This window comes from Idiotropiscis lumnitzeri, chromosome 1 (assembly GCF_059441095.1).
Source record: "Idiotropiscis lumnitzeri isolate Australia: NSW breed Sydney's pygmy pipehorse chromosome 1, RoL_Ilum_1.0, whole genome shotgun sequence".
NCBI lineage: Eukaryota > Metazoa > Chordata > Actinopteri > Syngnathiformes > Syngnathidae > Idiotropiscis > Idiotropiscis lumnitzeri.
In genome coordinates, this window is record NC_142391.1 from 8,884,239 (window position 1) to 8,903,672 (window position 19,434).

The 19,434-nt window shown below is 40.4% G+C and overlaps 1 protein-coding gene across 1 annotated transcript; it reads right to left on the reverse strand.

Annotated features, from left to right (window-relative positions):
- Position 1: 1 nt before the first annotated feature.
- On the reverse strand, positions 2-18,972 carry LOC148343070 (uncharacterized). Its single transcript, XM_088307427.1, has 4 exons — positions 18,781-18,972; positions 13,278-13,340; positions 11,593-11,739; positions 2-127 (listed from the first exon to the last, which is right to left on the reverse strand). The coding sequence occupies exons 1-4, from the start codon at positions 18,814-18,816 to the stop codon at positions 2-4; spliced, it is 372 nt and encodes a 123-aa protein (XP_088163553.1). The 5' UTR covers positions 18,817-18,972.
- Between the last annotated feature and the right edge of the window lie 462 nt (positions 18,973-19,434).

The following is a 19,434-nucleotide window of genomic DNA, read 5'->3' on the forward strand; positions in this document are numbered from 1 at the left end:
CTCAGTTGCTTGTCTCTGGTGACGCTGCCTGGGCCAAGCAGCCAGGCCCTTCCTTGCCCACATCAAAGAGTTCAATCGATTTGTTTATTTCACAACTTTGTCCCATTTGGATGGATGTCGGTATCATCTGGTGGAGGATTTGGAGCTTAAAATTATTGAGTGTCAAGCGTGTTCAAAGACAGTTTTTAATTATTTTAATTACATTTTAATAATTTTAATTTTAACTGACAAAGTAAAAGTCATTTTTGATGCAAATGTGCTGAATTTAACATCATAACATGACGGCTAAGATATCATGGCAATTTCAATATCTCGACATTGCCATTGTTACAGTCACAGTCATTTCAGCTCAGTTCGACAAAGTATTGGGCCATGCAGAAATTAATTTTATTAATTGTCCACTAATTCCATCTGCCACACTACTTTTTGTTGTGAAGTCAGTTGAGTCACTTCCACCAACCATTGTGCTTTTATCTCAAGTTGGTGCAAAGTCATAACTACACAATAACTATTACAAAAAACTATTGTAATTATTTAAAGCTTTCAAAAGAATTTCCTCAGTTAATGCATTTTTATTACTTTCTGTGGCAGCCTATAATCTCCTTTTACATGTGCAGCAAAACACTGAGCACGAGTCATTGGCACGAAGATGGACAAACACGTTAGTTTAACTTTCAGCTTGACATAATTTGTGGACCTTCCAAAGCCAAATTCAAATCACATATTAGCTGCACGTCTATGGCGTATCATCTCAGAGCAAAATCCCCTGCTGAGTTACCTCCACATGTTTTTCCTCTATGCAAAATGACTGCATTCTTCACAAGATTACTCAAGGCAAACTCAAATTTTTGCTGAACAAAGTGAGTCACATCATTAAAGCAAATTCATCCATGTCTATACTCGAATTCAATATGAACAGATGGTTTAATGTGTGGCCAATTTAACCATAAATGCTAGTTCAATTGTTGAAATATTGTTTACATGTGCAGAAAAGTTATTTTGCTTGTGTCTACTTCAAGAGAAGACTGGCACACATACAGTAAATGCTCATTTTTAAATGCTGAAACTTGAACCATTTCATTTTCGTGTGTTGACTAGCCGATAGTTAAATTACAAGTTTATCCCCGTTTTCTCATTCACGATGTCGACCTAGCTACAGACAGGAGAGTGGTAAAAAGCAAAATAAAAGTATAATGTGATGTAGTTGCATACTTACATAATATAATAATTACAAATTTACGTAATATATTACATCATAACCCATGGTGAATCAAAGTTTCATAACAGGCTAAAAACAGGAGCAGCCATTTTGCACAGTATCCCTCACTCACATTTTAAACAATCATTTGGAATGAGGTGAGATTTTTTATTTGTTGAAGAGTGTTCTCTCGGGGCAGAAAATGCAAAAGTTTGGAAATGTGGTTGTGAAAGGCATGGTGATTAAATGTAATATCTGATATATATATCTATATGTATGTTATGTTTTTTATTTTTTTAACCAACAAAAATCGTATATACTGCCAATAAGCATATATATATATATATATATACATATATATATATATATATATATATATATATATAAAAAATTGGGACTGGAACCTGGACAAAAAAAAAATCTAACGTCCACATGTTAACATACTGGAAGCAGTGTAGTCAAAATAAATTCTGCAAAATGAACAAAATAGAAAAACTGAACAAATTTCATGGCCCTTGTATTAGAATTGATGTTGTAAAGAGGGGTCAGTGATAGTGGTTTGGCCAAGACAATTTATTGCTGGCCCTGACCGCCCACCATTCTACATCAAAGACGGTGTGAGGATGTAGATGAAGAGCATATGTCCTCAGTGACCAATAAAAGGAGACAAGAATAAACTACTTGAAAGGGGATGAGGACCGCACTTGAGGGTACTCACATACAAGCCTTTCAATGCGACAATTCATATTGGAGATCAATGACTGTCATGCTAAAGAGACATTTTGTGCTGAATAGGAAAAGTGAACCGGTAGTTGGCCCACGCACTATAATCCAGAGCAACGTCAAATTGCTGTGTAGCAAAAATAATAAAAAGTGTGTGAGTCACTCTCTTTATATAAAACTGCTGCATTTCGTGACGTACACAAGCTTTATAAAATTATGAAACAGGACGTGGAAGTGAGGAAAGCTATTTAAATGTGCAGCAGCGCCAAAGCAGCATTCACTGTCTTAAATATTACGTTCTAATCTTAAAAGTTAAGCGATTAGTGACATACACAACATAGAATATGACACATTCTGAGAATTAATGAGTGAAATGAAACACATGATAGAGACAGAGAGCCATGATTCAAACTCAGAACGGTGACTTGTAAATATTTACCAAGACATATGGTGCATAATAAATACAGTTTTCGAATAAAAACAGAAATACAAAATGGTTCATTTTGGGTAGCCAACTTGCTTATTTTGAAAAGGTTGCTCTTGTTGGGCTACCGGGCTAACAGATCCACTGAGGACGCCATCGACACTGTTCTGCATGTTGTGCTGGGCCACCTGGAACAACAGCAGAGCTATGCAAGGATGCTCTTTGTGGACTACAGCTCGGCATTCAACACAATCATCCCCGACACCCTCGTCGCCAAACTGGACATTCTCGGCCTCCCTGCCCTCACACGCATCTGGATTAAGGACTTTCTGACCAACAGACCCCAGACTGTGTTGCTCGGCCCCTACACGTCCTCCACCCGCATGCTGAGCACCGGTTCCCCTCAAGGATGCGTGCTGAGCCCTCTCCTGTACGCCCTCTACACCTACGACTGCAGCCCGGCCCACGGTGACAACACCATCGGTAAGTTTGCTGACGTCACGAGAGTGGTCGGTCTGATCTCGGAAGGTGACGAGACAGCCTACAGAGAGGAGGTCCGGAGGCTGACGGCTTGGTGCGAGGACAACAGACTGCAACTCAACATTGCAAAAACAAAGGAGATCGTCGTCGACTTCAGGAGGAACAAGACGGTGCCGCCCCCCCTCTGCATCAAAGGCGTGTGTGTGGAGAGGGTCCACACGTTCAAGTTCCTGGGAGTACAGATCTCCGACGACCTTTCTTGGACTCACAACACCACAGCAGTGGTAAAGAAGGTCCACCAGCGTCTGCACTTCCTGAGAGTCCTCAGGAAATTCAACCTGGACAGGAAGCTGCTGCTGGCCTTCTACCACTCGTCCATCGAGAGCCTGTTGACGTACTGTGTCTCCACCTGGTACAGCGGCTGCACTGAGGCGGACAGAGTGAGGCTCCAGAGTAGGGCTGGGCGATATGACCTCAAATCCATATTGCGAGAAATTGAGCAATTTTACCTCGATAACGATAAATGCACGATGAATTTCCCCCGTGGACTAAAATCAAAATAAATGGAGGAAATGGATATTGACTGTTTTTTTTTATTGACCAACTGGTACACATTACTTTCAATGAAAAATAAAAGTACAAAAATCATTTGTATAAACATTCCAAATAGCTTGCTTTGCATGACTTGAACAATGTCACAAAGAAAAAGGGTACCTCTTGCAAAATCTTTTGCTGCAAACAGATTGCGCCAAGATGCTCTCATGATGTAAATAATAGCAAATAAAAAAATGCTGAATAAAATGAAAGAAAATGTCAATGCAAGCCAAATAAACAAGTGTGCATCATCGGGGAAAATGTGACGTCTCGAGTACTCTGGTGCGCGGTCGCCACTTGTCGTCTATGTAATGCACAGTCAGGCTCAATCAGGGATCCATGTTGCGACCCGACCACAAGTCGGATGTAGATGCAAAATGCTTGACATGTCTAAGCTCCCGGCCCGATGTAGTCCATATCGGGAAATACGGCTTTCATGAAGCATTTAAATCCTGTGCGCGCCACGTAACTAGAGGAGCTTTATCTTTAGCTATGTGCTAGGCTATCGCGTTCACCTCTGAGACGTTCTCTCGTATGGTGTCGCCTCCGTTAATGGGCTGTTGTCACTTGTCGAACCTTGCTTCTCACTTTGAACGTTCAGCACAGCATGGTTGTGTTGTGGGTGGTGAAAAAGCTTCTGGATTTGAATCGCCAGCTACAACAGCGACGTCTGTTTTCTTTCTCGATCAGACGGGTGGAGTCACGTGACTAGAGGCGCCGTAGTTGTCTTAAAGGGGCATGAACATTGCCGCAGACAGCAAAGGCGTTTCTTTTTTTTTAAACACAGAATTTACCGACATGGGCAAAATGATTTCGGTCATTGTAATAAATTTCGGTAACGGTAAATTTTCGGTTTATCGCCCAGCCCTACTCCAGAGGACGGTCAAAACAGCGCAAAGGATTATTGGCTGCCCTCTCCCCTCACTGTCGGACATCTACACCGCCCGGTGCCTCAGAAGGGCTCTCAACATCGTCAAAGACAATACCCACCCAAACTCACACCTGTTCGACCTGATGCCCTCTGGCAGGCGCTACAGATGCATCAAATCGAGGACCAATAGACTGAGAAACAGTTTCTTTCCAAGAGCCATCTCTATTCTGAACTCTCACACACACACACGACCACCCTTACCTTGCAGAACAGCAACGTGATGTGTTTTTATATACCCTATTCAGTATTATTTTCCATTGCACTCTCTTATTTATCTAATTTATATATTTGTCTGTATTTGTTGTATTGCACTGGAGAGGGGAGCTCTCTAATCTCGTTGCACTCTTGAGTACAATGACAATAAAGGGATTTCTAATTCTAAAAAAAAAAAAAAAAATTGTGCGATGAAAACATACGCTCCATTTATTTATAACTGTGGAAGTCATTTGACATGATGTACCAAGAACACACAGTGCAGTCACATTCATAACACAAGACTGCCCCCCCCCACACACACATCGTCTCACAATCATTCCATAGACATTAAGCAGTCATTTAAATACGTGACGTAATTAAAAATAACTTCAGGACATTCCTGATTTATTGTCAGTGGAGCATCTCCTAAAATGCAGACAGTTCTCTTATATTGGATCTCAGCAGACTATGCAGGAGTACCTGATGTGGATAATGAGATCTCATTTTTAAAGCGCTTATATTGGCCGATTTCTTTTCATTTGAATTCAATTGAATGTATTATTTAAATACATCGGCCATCTGATTAATCTGTCTGGACTTAATTTTAATCATATTGATATTGAATGCAGTGGCATGCCGTGCATTTCACACGTACTTAGTCCAACTTGAAATTAATGCCCCTCATATTACCATCATTTATGACAACACGGCTAGAGAAATAATATACAGAAAGAATGTTACGCACTACTGAGTGAGTCTTGAACGACCTAGCTTCTCTTGAAAGGTCCGTCTTGAAAAAGGCCTCGCAAGTGTATCTGCAATTAAATCCACACTTTTCCCTCCTACGACCATTGTGGTTAAAAAAGCAAGAATATATTTTAGACTTTCAAAAGGTCGCCAGTTACGACTTTCTGGTCGTTGATGTTGAATGTGCATAGCGCTGCCCCCTCACAAGTGAGTATCCAATCACAAGCCGAGTTCATCATCTTTAGCGAAAGGCCAGCGAGAAGGCCTTACTGTCATCAACTCGTGATCTGATTGGCCATCGCAATTGTCTATTAACTGTAAAAGATCCCTTGAAACACGGAACAGACGCCCGCACGATTGCATCTGAAAGCCTCGAATGAATAGTGAGTGCTTCTGGTATTATGAAATCTGCCTGGCAACACGAGCTAGCTGAATTCTGATTGGATAAAAAGTCTAAAGTAAAAATTTAACATTAGGATATAATATAACATCAATGTGAAGAATATGATCATGATTTCTTGATTATGTTAGGCTAGCAGAAAAGGCCTTGAAGGCACTGACCGCCTACTACTGATTAAATGGTACCACCCAAAACTTAATGTTAACCACAACCGATACATATAATGATGCGTCATACGGCGAGTCAGTCATCGTAACAAATGGCATAATCCCTTCTGCCATCCCACTTGTGAGAAACCTACTCAAGTCTGGAGGGGTACAGATGGACAACATCAGTATTCATAATGAACCTTCAACTTCGGTGTCTACGTGCTAAAGATAGCGTCATCATCACTGACAGGCTAAGTGTTCCTTCTTGTAACTCAGATAGCCTTTAGCAACAGCCAGGGTGATGCAGATAACTTACTAATTATAGTTTACTAACACTTCCTTGATATGCGTTTGATTTTTTTTTTCTGGTGTTACATCTAATATGTTGTTGTGGCATTGCTTGTTATGCTATGTAGGCTACACAGTATGTATTGTTGATTGTTTAATCTGTCGATTACGTGAGTCAGTGCTGCGCAAATAGAGTATATGATAATCAAATGCCTGTATTGTACACTAATAATACTTTTTTTCCCTGATATGCATTTTGTATGCCCCACTTATAAGACGAAGGGCCTGTGTCACATGTAGTCGCGTTATTGCCATGAATAGATATCTAATTGTTCTGATCAGCCTGACACTTTCATACACTTTTGAGGTTTGTGTTTAGTTTCTTAGCCCTAGTTTCCTCACAATGTTTGTTTTAACTCCTCGTTATACTCCTTTTGACATGTTTGACTTTGGAGGTTTCACTGTAGTGGAAAAGGAAAGAAAGGAATGAGAGACCAAGTGCATCAATGCAGTTCTGTCCTCTCCCCAATGCTCCAAAGCTCCTCAAAGAGCTGCTACTTGTACAACATTCCTCAGCCATGACAACAGGCAACAGTGTTTTGAAAGCTGCCACTTACTGTTTGATTGGACCGGCTCAGAGTAGAAAGCGCCAAGACCATTTTGGACTTGACTTTTTGTAAACTGGATAGACACAACAATGCTTTCTGCCTTTCCAAGAAATCCAATGGAATTCCCCCAAAACCAACGCAATGTTCTTCCTACTTCTTGCTTGTGACAATCCAAAAATGAACACATCAGCAACATTTTTAATCAGTTGCTCTCAAACCTTTTACATTGAGTATCACTTAAATACAAAATACTTGTCTCTCCACGTATCCCCATAATGACCAACACTAAAATAAAGTTGCTTAGGCTCAAGTGTTCATCAAAAACAAGAAGTAAAAAGTATATTCCATATTATTGTAAATCCCGGTAAAATTATGGCCAGTTTGAACATTAACACCACCCTTAAATATAGGAAATGGAAAAACTTACTTACACATAGATTTAACAAAAATTGCACCTAAATACAAGATTAAAAATTAAATTGTTCATTCCGATTACATCCAAATGCCTAAAAAGTTAAATACAAATGAACTCCAACTGTACTTTAATTTGTATATCATTTCATATTTCCTTGATTATTTTCATTTCTACCTTTAAACAGAGTGTGGCAGCAGAGTCGATAGTTGCAGATGAGCCATCAGTTATTCATGCTCATGAAACATGCAGTGTTGACCTTCTGACTCGTTTGGCCACAACAGAACGCTACATGAAACCACTCAGTGCTTTACAACGTTGTGTGCTAACCTAAGGGGGGAAAAAAAAAAAACATGCTTGCACTTGGCTTGCAACTGGAGTGTCCCCTTTTGGGGGCATAAAATTGTCAATTGGCTTTTTAATTGTTGGGCTACACACCGACCAAAAGTGAAATTAAGCTAAATCGTTGACATCCAGGTGGGGGCTATTTCAGTTTAGTTACGTCACGTGCCATGTTGCTACTCTAAAGTGGTGACTTGCTGATGAAATATTGTTGAAATGCAATCAAGTCTTTCCTGGCTTTATTTATTTATCCAGCCATCCATTATCTGTTCCGCTTCTCCTCACGAGGGTTGCAGGGGGGTGCTGGAGCCTATCCCAGTTATCTTTGGGCAGTAGGCGGGGCACACTCTGAACTGGTTGCCAGCCAATCGCTGGGCACACAGAGACGAACAACCATCCGCGCTCACACTCATGCCTAGGGGCAATTTAGAGTGTCCAATCAACCTGCCATGCATGTTTTTTTTGGAATGTGGGTGGAAACCGGAGTACCCGGAGAAAACCCACACAGGCACGGGGAGAACATGCAAATGTCACAGAGGAAGGCCGGAGCCGGAATCGAACCAGCGACCTCTGCACTGTGAGGCCATCGTGCTAACCAGTTGCCCACCATATTTATTTATGTTTTTATTTATTTGGGATTTGTTTTTTTTTATATTGGTTGAATTATCTAGTGGAGGCTTCAGCATCCGTATGCAGGCAGGGCGTGGAATGGTGAACATCTGTTGTTCGGGAGAAAGCCTGAGAGTTTTCTGTGATCTTCAATAAGACCTGAAAAAGCTGCTGGTGTGAGTTTTATCGGCAGTAATTATTATTATTTCTTGTATTTTTTAAGTAGGAAGTCGCTTGCTTTCTCATGACCTAGCTTGGGTCCTGGTCATCAAGGTAGCAAAAGCCGTACGCAGCATTTGCATGTGACAGAATCAGCCATAGTCGTATACGTACACATTTTTTGGGGCGTATTTTGATACAAGAAGAACGACAACTTGGAGCTGTTGTAAATTGTGGCAGAAAATACTTAAAGACTCCTTTAAAAACAGCATTAGTAGGCTTGACTTTTGGAATTTTGGAAACATGCACTTTCGATAGCTCCGAAAAATGTACAGGCAGTTAAATTGAAGTTCAATAATTATGTCTGCGCTAGAGTACTGCTGCCTTATAACTGTTTTTTTACCCCCGCAAAATAAACATCTAACCAGCCTAATTAGAAACCGTTGGGTCTTTAATAACATTTAGACGGAAGACTAAGGAGAAATTACTGTGATGTTGACACAGTAAATCCAAAGCGAACCCAAAACAACTTCAGTAATGAACACTTTTTCTTCATTATAAAATTAGCTGCTATCCATTTTCTGTCGCAAGTACAATGGCAGCGATATTCCTTGAGACATTATATTAGTTGCTACGTTGGAAGTGGGCTTTCGACACGACTTTTTTTTTCATGGATGACTGCCGAGGCCAAGCAGTTCTTGTGTGGTCACGAGTGTTATTTGTGACCACATTCAAGGCTTTTCCTCCTTATGAATGTGTTGTTGTTATTTTTTTTCCATACCATGGATTTACAGGGCAGGCGAACTGCTTGCTTGTGTCCTTCCTTTTCACAAATGGTGAGCGTGCTTTTAGAACTAAATATTGAGTTATTTGCTTATCTTTGTTTGCTTACTCTCGCACATAAATTCAAAGATGATTGCAATTTATGAATGAAAGAAAAATATTGGCTGTATAAACATCTATTGTGAAGATGAATATTAGTCAAGGTCAGCAGGGATATGCTCCTGCTCAGTTGCCACCCTAATAAGCACAAGAGCAATAGAAGATGGATCTAAAATAAAATAAAGTAAAATAAAATAAAGTAAAATAAAATAAAATAAAATAAAATAAAATAAAATAACAATATGACTAGAGAACCAAGATATCAACCCAAATGAGTTTGAATCCATGTCACTGCAATGAGCCTCAAAACATGATACTCAGCACTTGAACCGAGACAAAAAATAATTTTCTACATGGACGCAGTTGCAGGAGACAGTACTTGAGAGTGCATGAAGCTGCGACTCTCACGATTAAAGATAAAAATGATTTTGGCTTTGGGAAGCAAGTGGGACATCACCCCAAAATACTCTTAAGAACACAACATGTATTATTCCCCAGCCTCATACAAAAGGAAACCACTTAGGCTACACTGCGGGTAATGCTGTGTAAACAAAGAAGCCATGAAAAATAAATGTCAATTGTCAAACCTCAACCCGATTTTCTTGCCTTGGAATTGGCACCAATATAAAAAGCACAAGTGGAGGGAATCAATACCGCGGATTACAACAATGGCGTGTTTGCTGACTAGTATCATTATCTAGATCACAAATTGCCTCTGCGCAGTCACGGATGCTCCTTTTCCGTTGGACTGACTACCACATGTATCGTCCACTTCCATCAAGTCCGCATTATCTTACAATCTTGTGAGCCTTGTGATGGAAATATCGGTTCTGTTCTCCTGGTATGTCTAGAGGCGCAGTTGATTGCACAGCATTTGCATCACAAATAAAGCCAGTGGGCAGCAGCCTATCAATTATGTAGTGCGACCTCAAGGTTAAAAAAGGTGGTTATGAGGATCCACCTGCGCTCTAAATTCTTAATATGATTGAGTTTGTTGATGTCAGACAAACATGCAATGCCTCCCTCAAAAACAGGTCGGTAAAAGCCTGCACGGGAGGAGAATGAAGTATTTGAGACATGAGATATAGAGAGAGTGCACATGCACATCTCATGAAAATCAGTTCAGGAGCAATAATAAATAAATTAAAAATTAAAAATTCAAGGCTGAAAGTAAGCGCTGTTTGTGACGTAATTTCTATTTTGCGCAACAACTGACAGCGTTAAAATGTTAAAACTGCGAATGGGCCGGCATTTATATGAAAAAAAATATAGAACTGACAAATGTTAAAGAATCTTGTTACGTTCCTCACACGTTGAGATTGTTCAGACTATTGAAAAAAAAATCATCGATGTCGTTGCAGCCTGTTGCAACTACGCGCAGCGTGCGTTCTCTCTCTCTCTCTCACTCTGTCTCTCTCTACCGCTCTCTTTTCCGCACTCTCTCGATCTGTGTGTGTAAGTGTGGGGGTGTGTGTGGGGGTGTGATTAGAGAGGCACGAAACTTAGCCACGAGTGGTGTCTGAGCCTTTCTTTGCACTGTTCTGAAGCATATTATTACGGCAAGAATGGCTAGACACTCAGAGGCTATCGGAACCATCTAGTATAGCTACGCCCGAGCTCCTTGAATGCATCGTTACGCGCTGTAAAATGGCGACGACCAATCAAAGCTTGTTTGTTATTTTTTTTCATTTGTTTTTGAAAGTGTTAAAACAATAGTAATGACCTTATTCCTAGTGAGCTGCTTTAAGCTCATAAATGCACAGCCATGAACCGAATTTAGTATGTCGTATCCTACTTCGTAAAATACGGGCTGCTCAAGCAAAGTTGCGCATAGACTGTTAAAGCCTTTTTAAATAACTCATAAATAAATAAATGAATGACTTTTATTTGAATACACGATTATTTTATAGAATTTTCAGTACGAATAGTGAATACTGAAATATTCAATAGCTGCCGCCCCTTTTATATTGTTGTATTTTTATTGTTTAATAAAATTCTGTCATTCTTAACCGGAAAATAAATCGCTCATTATGATTACTAATTGGCTTTTCAAATTAAGTCATTGATTGACAAAATTGCTCCTCAAAGAAAAAAAAAATACTTCAAGCCTTGCAACTATACATGCACCACGGCAGATGCAGACAACCACAAAACATTCCGTAAAATATTCCGGTCTAGATATGACAGCACAAAGTCGATGCCCCCTCTCAGGTGGATACCAGAGCCCCGCCCCCCCCCAATCCCCCGCAATCCACTGGTATCTGCTTTCATATTTGTTCACACTGTGCCATAGAATTATTTCAAAAACAGGATGAATTCCTGCAACGTCTAAAAACGTGAACTTTTTAACTTTGTTCCAATTTTTGTACATTATGCTTTCTGTCTGAGGTCAATTCAAATTAGGATCGTCCCTAATGAAGTGACCAGTGTGCGTTTCACCACCATACCTACGAGCACATCCAGTTTGTGCAACTCTCTGTTGGCGCTGAGGGCGAAGCACGAAGAGCTGAACCTCTTCTCCCTCCGCATCGCCGAGTGTGACCCCGGTTGCTTTACCCTCATCATCTGAGTGGCGGGAGGTACTTTTTTGTTGGAGGCCTGCGGAAACAAGCAATCAGGGAGAAAGGGCACAAGGTAATTCAATGTTGAGAGGAAGACGGGAGGAGGCGAGGTGATGTGCTTAAGGGTCAAGTTCCGCTCCCTGTCAGATCGGGTGGTTCTCGGCGGGGAGGAATCGGATCGCCGGCTGCGGTGGGCAGTACAGAATTGCTTCTCTGGGCAGAGAGGGCAGGCTTATTGGAGCTGACAAAGCTGTCACACGCGTCAAACAGTTGCTCAAGCAGATCCTAGTGACACTTAAGATCACAGATGCATTTGGGGTTGTCAGGGAGTTGGAGCCAGGGGATGTTGGCGACGAGATGAGGTTTATTTACTTTCCTGGTTGCCAGCCAATCACACAGCACATGAAATTTATCAACATTAACGTTTCACATTGAACTGTTTGTAAAAATGGTTGGCGTACTACAGTTTGCCCTTGCCTTTGAATGTGAAGATGGGATTTGGTCTGTGTTCAGTGCAGGGTTGGATCGAGGAAAATATAAAAATTACATAATGGCTTACTTGATTGATTTCAGTGTCTGTCAGTGAATTTATCTCATAGAATTTCAAAGCGGATCTTGCATCCTTTCATTTTTCTGTACGCAGCCTTCAAATGAAAAAGTTTGAACCCACTTGGTTTAATCGATTTATCGACAACCAATCGATTGCCCAGCGAACAAAATGTGACCAAAGATGGAAAACAGTTAAGCTGTGAATTTCTCAAAATGAATCTGTGGGCATTTTGACGTCAGAACTGGGCGGTGCTGCCTAAAATGTCAGCTTTGTGGGATAGTTGGAAACAGGAGGGTTAATCTTCGCAATTCTTTTTCCACAAATGCAATATTAAATTGAATCGTGTGTTTAGACAATTGGGACTTGACTTCCATTTTAACAAAAGAAGAAAGTGATCTTTTGACTATTGAATTTCAAAAATGTATTTTTTTTTCTTGTAATACTATAGGACTTCTTATTCAGCAGAACAAACCTCTATTTTCTAAAAATCTGAATTAAAATATATGCCTTTTAAAAAAAAATAAGAATATTCATTCCTTCAAGACAGTCAGAAGGAAGAAAGTTTATTGCCACACGGATCCCCATATGTTTTTTTTCTTTTTCTAAATGATATGACAAATATATATATAAATATAAATTAAAAAGAAAGCCAGAGTAAGAGGACAAAATAAAGTAATAAAGTCACAATATCATGCCATGTTGTCGCACGAGAAACTGATTTAATGATGCAATTGTTCATGTCAAATTAAAAATTAACAATCCAAAGAAATCTGTGGCATGATTTTAGACGCGAGGGCGAGGATTATAGGAAGAAAGTGTATTAAATTCATGACACAATCTGAAAAATAACTCCGAAAAAGTAAACACCCAAGAACTGAAGAAGATATTAATGATAAAAAAAACTATATCTGTACACAGTGGTTGAACCAGCCACAAAACCAAGTATTGTGCTTTAATGATTTAGAGGAAACGTGATATTTTTATCATGTTAATTCGGAGAAAACAAACAGCACAGTGTCACTTACATCATCGCCTGCAGGCCCATTTTCACTTGCAGCTTTTTTAGTCTTTCCAGACTTCGTCGAGTCCTGAATTGGACACACACATACGAAAAAATAAATAAATAAGCAACCCGAGTTCAGTAAATTTGGGGGCGGGGCGGGGAAGTCCACTTCACCTTGTCTCGTTTGCTCTTCTGAGGCATAGTGGAGGCTTGTTGAGTGTCAGCAGGTCGCAATTTCCCGACGGACACGCGCACTTTACGCACCAGCACGCACCAGCGTGTGTCTGTGTGGCGGCTCCACGAGTTAATAATCACGCACCATGTGACTGATCTCGAGCTGGCTGCTTCTGCTTCCCACAACAGTGGGGAGGAATTGTCGTTGAAATGAAGGAGTAGTCCTTCATTTCCTCGTGGGGGCGGGAAATACTAATAATTTATGATAAATTAAACAGCCGCGTAGAAGTGGGATAGGCAGCAGATCGTGGTTATTTTCAGCGACATGACAAACTTTCGTGGCTGGCTGCTCCATCTACGGACTGCCTCTAGGGGGCAGTGTTGGATCAGGAGTAATAGCAGCTTTTCAACAATGAATGCAAACCAATAAACTATAACTTTTTCGTCATAGACGAGCACAATGCAGTATGTCCCACCGAATCCTTGCCAAATAAATGACCAAAGGCAGAATTATATTCAGCACAGTGCAGTATAGCTGCTCCTCCTAGTGGGACATTGAGAAAATTACAATTCCATAAACCCTTTTTGGATCCATTTAATTGGAGATATCTTTCCAATTAGTCTGTCAAAGAACATAAAACACCATCTGTTTGACCTATATTATATGAATGGCTCAAACAAAATATTAAAATAAAGTGATTTAACTGAATTAAATTCAGTATTTATTAACCATTAGTAGTTGATCAGTGCACTGGTTTCACGCTAACGACAGTCGTGAACAGTGAAGTTTACAAAAGCACAATCAGCGTTGCAAACTTTGTCACAACATGCTCTAGTGAGTTTTTTTTCCATTAAAAAAAGACAACATGAGAAGAAAAGTTTTCACATTGTTTTTAAAAAAAAGAGCTCAGTAAAAAGCAATCACAGTCAATTGCCCAAGACTTGTTTCCCATTTTTAGAACGCAAAACTAATGATTTATGTTGGAAACTCTTGACCCGAGGTATGTAGTTACAAGTCGCAAATAATTTGCAGAGGTCACATTGCCTCACGAGTGAAACAGTAAATGTATGTGTGACAGAGCTAGAAATGCTGCAGGGTTGTAAGACTGCATGTAGGTAAAAAAAATGATAAGACATCATCGACTACAAATTGACTTTGGTCTCTGCCCATCAAGCATACCATCACCTGCACATTCCAATCGAATAGTCGAATAGTTTTATCAATCTCTTGGTTGCACACTACATTTGTTCAATCTTCTTTTTAGTTTTCTGCCCCAAACAACCCACATGCTAGCGAAATGAGTAAAAGCTAAACCATGTGCGAAGCCCTCTCTCCAGAATATGCAGCCAGCACACAGAATCCTCCGCCCTCACCCCGTTGCGGGTCCGCAAAAGATAGGGAGTTGTATGAACCGAGCCACGGCGCAAAAACGTTTGGGGACCATTCCTGTATGCTATTAAATGTATTGAGGAGCACCAGGGGGACTTCTTAGAGACCCTTTTTATCCCACAAGGTCCAATTACTGGACTCCAACGTTGCTGTTTGTATCTTTCCAGGACTGAAAATGTACGAAGTTGTAAAAGTCAAGTTTAATCGTGATAAAGTAGTTTCACCCAGAGTCTTAATCATTAATTCCCAACTGCGACATAATTTTTTTCCATTTACTTCATTCATCTATGCTAGAGTGACAGACATAATAATGCTCTTCTTTGTGAGTAGATGAGACAAAATTGTGATGAGTTCAAAAAGTGTATATATATATTTTTTTTTTTGTGACGTTTGGTAATGCGCCTTGATATTTTCTCAAACGTCTGCCTTGTCGTATTAAAGTTTGTGCAACACTGATCAAAAATTCCTAATCCTAGTTGCCCACATTTTATGCCTCTCCTTCAGGGTCTTCTCAAGATGATTCCCATTCCTCGAAAATGGTGTCATGTTTGTGAAATTTCCTTCATCCCTTCCTGGTGGAGGCTGTCCACTTGCATTATATGAGCGCGTCCATATGGGAGCACTGTTGTAATGTTTCTCTCTTGACAAGTCAGGGAACTGATCATCTATCGTTTTCTTTGACCAATGCTGTAATCTTGTAGTGACTGAGAAAACGAATCCATCTGAAAAACATGGACTGCCTCTATAAAAAGTATCTAAGCAACCACAACGGATGCTTGTTTGGACTTAACATATTGATTTGAGCAATAAACATCCATGTGGTGAATGTACAGAGCAGAGACGTTCTCCGTTATGGTTGTTGTGTTGTTCTTGGAATGCATCTTTATCTTGCTTCACCGCCAGTTCATCATCACCACAACGTTATTACTCGGCGATACGCTGCCTTTCATTTCCTGGCCGACGAACATCAGTGAAAGCAACGCAGTGTGTGTGTGTGTGTGTGTGTGTATGTATGCACATGGCAGGCTGGATTGAGGCCTGGGCATGAAGCAACAATACAATATGTGCGGTCTTCCAATAAAAGGACATTAAATGAAGTAGCGTTGCACACAGAGTTGTTGTAATGGCGCGTATCAGTGATGTGAAGTCAGATTTGCTCGCCTCCAATAAATGAGGCCAATATTGCTTCATGTCATCTGCTCTTATTTATGCAAATCAGCATTTTGCAAACCCATATTTACCTTCAGGTTGTTTTTTTCATTTATTTCTTCATTATTTGGACTTTTTACAGTACCTTGGGTGAATTCTTTAACGTCAACAGTGGCGTTTTTTTTTCCTCGCAGTCGGTAGAGCAGGGGTGTTCAATCCTGTTCCTCAATGGCTGCTGTCTGTTTTCCATCTCTTCCTGCCGCAACACACCTGATTCAAATGATCAGATAATCAGCAAGGTCTGCAGAAGCTAGAAAACGATACTGATTATTTAAATCAGGTGCGTTGCAACCGGGAGAGATGAAAAACACGCAGGACACCGGCTCTCGAGGAACAGGATTGGAGACCCCTGCGGTAGTGTGAGTTGCCATGACAAGGCATCTCAACAAGTTTTTTAATTATTTGTTTTATTATATGAGCAGGTAGCTCAGCGAATGATTAGCCATGCATTACAAGAGCTTGTTTTTTCCCCAGGAATGAGTAAAGAATGGCCAAAGTAAAGCGAGAGATGACAAATGGGCAAACAAAATGAAGACTCGAACAACGCAGAGAGAGACAAGGAGGAAGAGAGATGATGGACCTTGGTTGACTTGATGTGAACGACCTCAACGTGAATATACTGTTCTGTATATGAGAGGCCACCAGGGACATGAATCAAGATTACCTCTCTCACATTCAAAGTGAAACACTTTCATTCACACTTCTGAAGGGCACAGACACACTCTAACACATACTTTTCCGTTCACACGATACCAAAACACTCATGAAAATTAGTAAAATGCTCTTCCATACACAAGTGAAACTCTCACACTCACTAGTAAAACACCCTCACACACTACTGAAATGCTTCCAAATACACTACTGAAACACTCTCCCACAATATACTGAAATGCTCTCACACTACAACTGAACTACTCCCACACAAAACTAAAACATTCTGATAAATCTCTGAAACACCCTCAAACACTACAGAAATGCTTTCACACAAACAAGTGAAACACTCTCACGCTCACACAACTGAAACATTCTCATAACTACCACATTCACATTCATCAGCACACACTACTGACTCTCATGTCATCCTTTTTCAGATCCTTTTTCACTCGCATACTCCTGATATGCTCTCACACAATACAGAAAAAACTTATGCTTATGAAATGTACTAATGTGAATATTAGTGATACACTCTCATATATTTATTGAAACACTCTCATCCCCTATTGAAACTGTTTCACAATCTCTACTGAAACGCTCACACACACCGGACATTTTTTTTCTCACCCACACTAATGAATGTTTTTTTCACACGCACAACCAAAACATTGTCATCCACACTGCTGAAATGCTCTAGTCTGTGTGAGAGTGGTCGAGTATAGAGCGGGAGAGTGTTTCAGTCATGTGTGAAAGAGCGTTTCAGGAGTCTGTCGGCTTAAAAAAAAAATCTCAACAGTAGTAAAACACTGTCATACACACAACTGAAACACTCTCACACACACACTACTCAATTTCCGTTTGGTCACATCACACTGCTAAAACACTCTTCATAAAAAAAAACTCATAACAGAACACACGTATGCATCGATTGCTATACAGCATGTATGAGACAAACTGCGCAGCCCATCTAAATCCCATGACACGTTAGAGTCGATTCATGTTTAATTCATGTTTCTCTCCATGAGAGTGAATGTGAATTAATGCGATGATCTTTGACAGACACTTCCTCCCACAAACAAGTCGAAACTCATCTCGGCTTGCGCGGATGATGATTTTTAACACACAATAACTAATTCATGCGCAAGTACTTAGAAATTAGAGCATATGAGCCATCGCGAGGCGCAAATGAATTGCGTTTGGAGTGATTGGAGTGCACGAACGCCAATTGAAAGCATCCACATAATCGACAGCTGTCCAGTAAATGTTTGTTGAACAGCCACTTCATGGCAATCTTTGAAAAGGAGTAATTATAAAATAAGAGGGTAGCATGGTTAGCTTTTTGGTTAGGATGACTGTCTCATATTTCTGTTGGAATCTCGGTTCATGTACGTTCTCCCCTATGTTATCTGACTGTTGACTAATCCTGGGTGAACCCTGTGACCCTAATGAAGTACTACAGACAGGGGTGTGCATACAAATTTTGGCGTGGTTCTCAAATGAGCACTAGAGGTTGTTGTTTGTCAGGGGTGGGCAAACTTTATGATTGGTGGGCCACAATGGGTTCTAAAATTTGACAGAGGGGCAGGACCAGAAGCAAATGAATGGAGTGTTTCGGTAACCTCACCTTATCGGAGAAAAAAAAATATATAATTTTAAATGAAAATGAACAAAAATATTACAAGAAAATATCTGTCTTTGACATACCACAGTATTTAGAGAATAAAACATTAACAAGGTTTATTTATTAAATTTTTTTTTCAAGTTCGGCACATTTAACGGGCCGCATGTGGCCCCCCGGGCCATAGTTTGCCCACACCTGTTGTTTGGTATTCCTTTTTTTCTTGACCACATGGATGAACTTAAAGACTGGGAAAGGTTTATTGTTAATATCTGTAGATATGTCATTTTTCTATAACTGAATACATTTCTGTTTTCTTTTCAGATTTCAGTTTGTCATTCCTAATTACAACAAAACATAACAGGGCAACACAAAGGTATCTTCTCAAATCAAAACAAATTTACAGCTTTACAAAAACACATTACATTTATATTTAACACAATTGGGTTTCAAGGCCCGTTTGAAGATTGAATTGCCTACCTCTGACATACAGCATGGGACCATGTGACCAGCCATCTTACCTAGCACAGTTTTATTGGCTAGCGGTCCAGAGCCCAATCAATTTTGGTACCACGAACCGCTTTCACGTCAGGACATATTTTGACCGACCATCCAAGCTGAGGCACATCGACATGGAGATAACCGTCTTGCCGGCGGCCCTCCGGCAACGCATTCACCACCATCTCACCCACGAATGTAGCCGTTAGCGGGAAGTCGGCCTAATCAAGCCGGCCGCCACACTGGTTGTTTATAGGCTACGATGGGCCGACTTAAAATAAGTGAACAAGTATTACTTACATGGATGTCATTGCCTTCCTTAGCTTTTACTTTGAAATTTGCCCTCGGAAGCAATCGTTGTCACGGCTGCCTTGACATCGAATTGAGGCTGGACGGACGGACCCATTCAGTGCACAAAAGCGCAATGACAAACTTGAACTGGAAAGCAATATTCATTATCCAGTGTTCATGCACACTCCTGACAAAAAGGAAATGGATATGCAGGTAATAAAAAGTTTCAAATGATTACGTAAGCTGATCACGAAGTTTCCTCCCTGATCTGAGGGCTGTAAAAAAATATTCGGCTTTAAGGGGGGCTCATCCAACTCCACAACTCCCTGAAGCCCAATTGTCGAA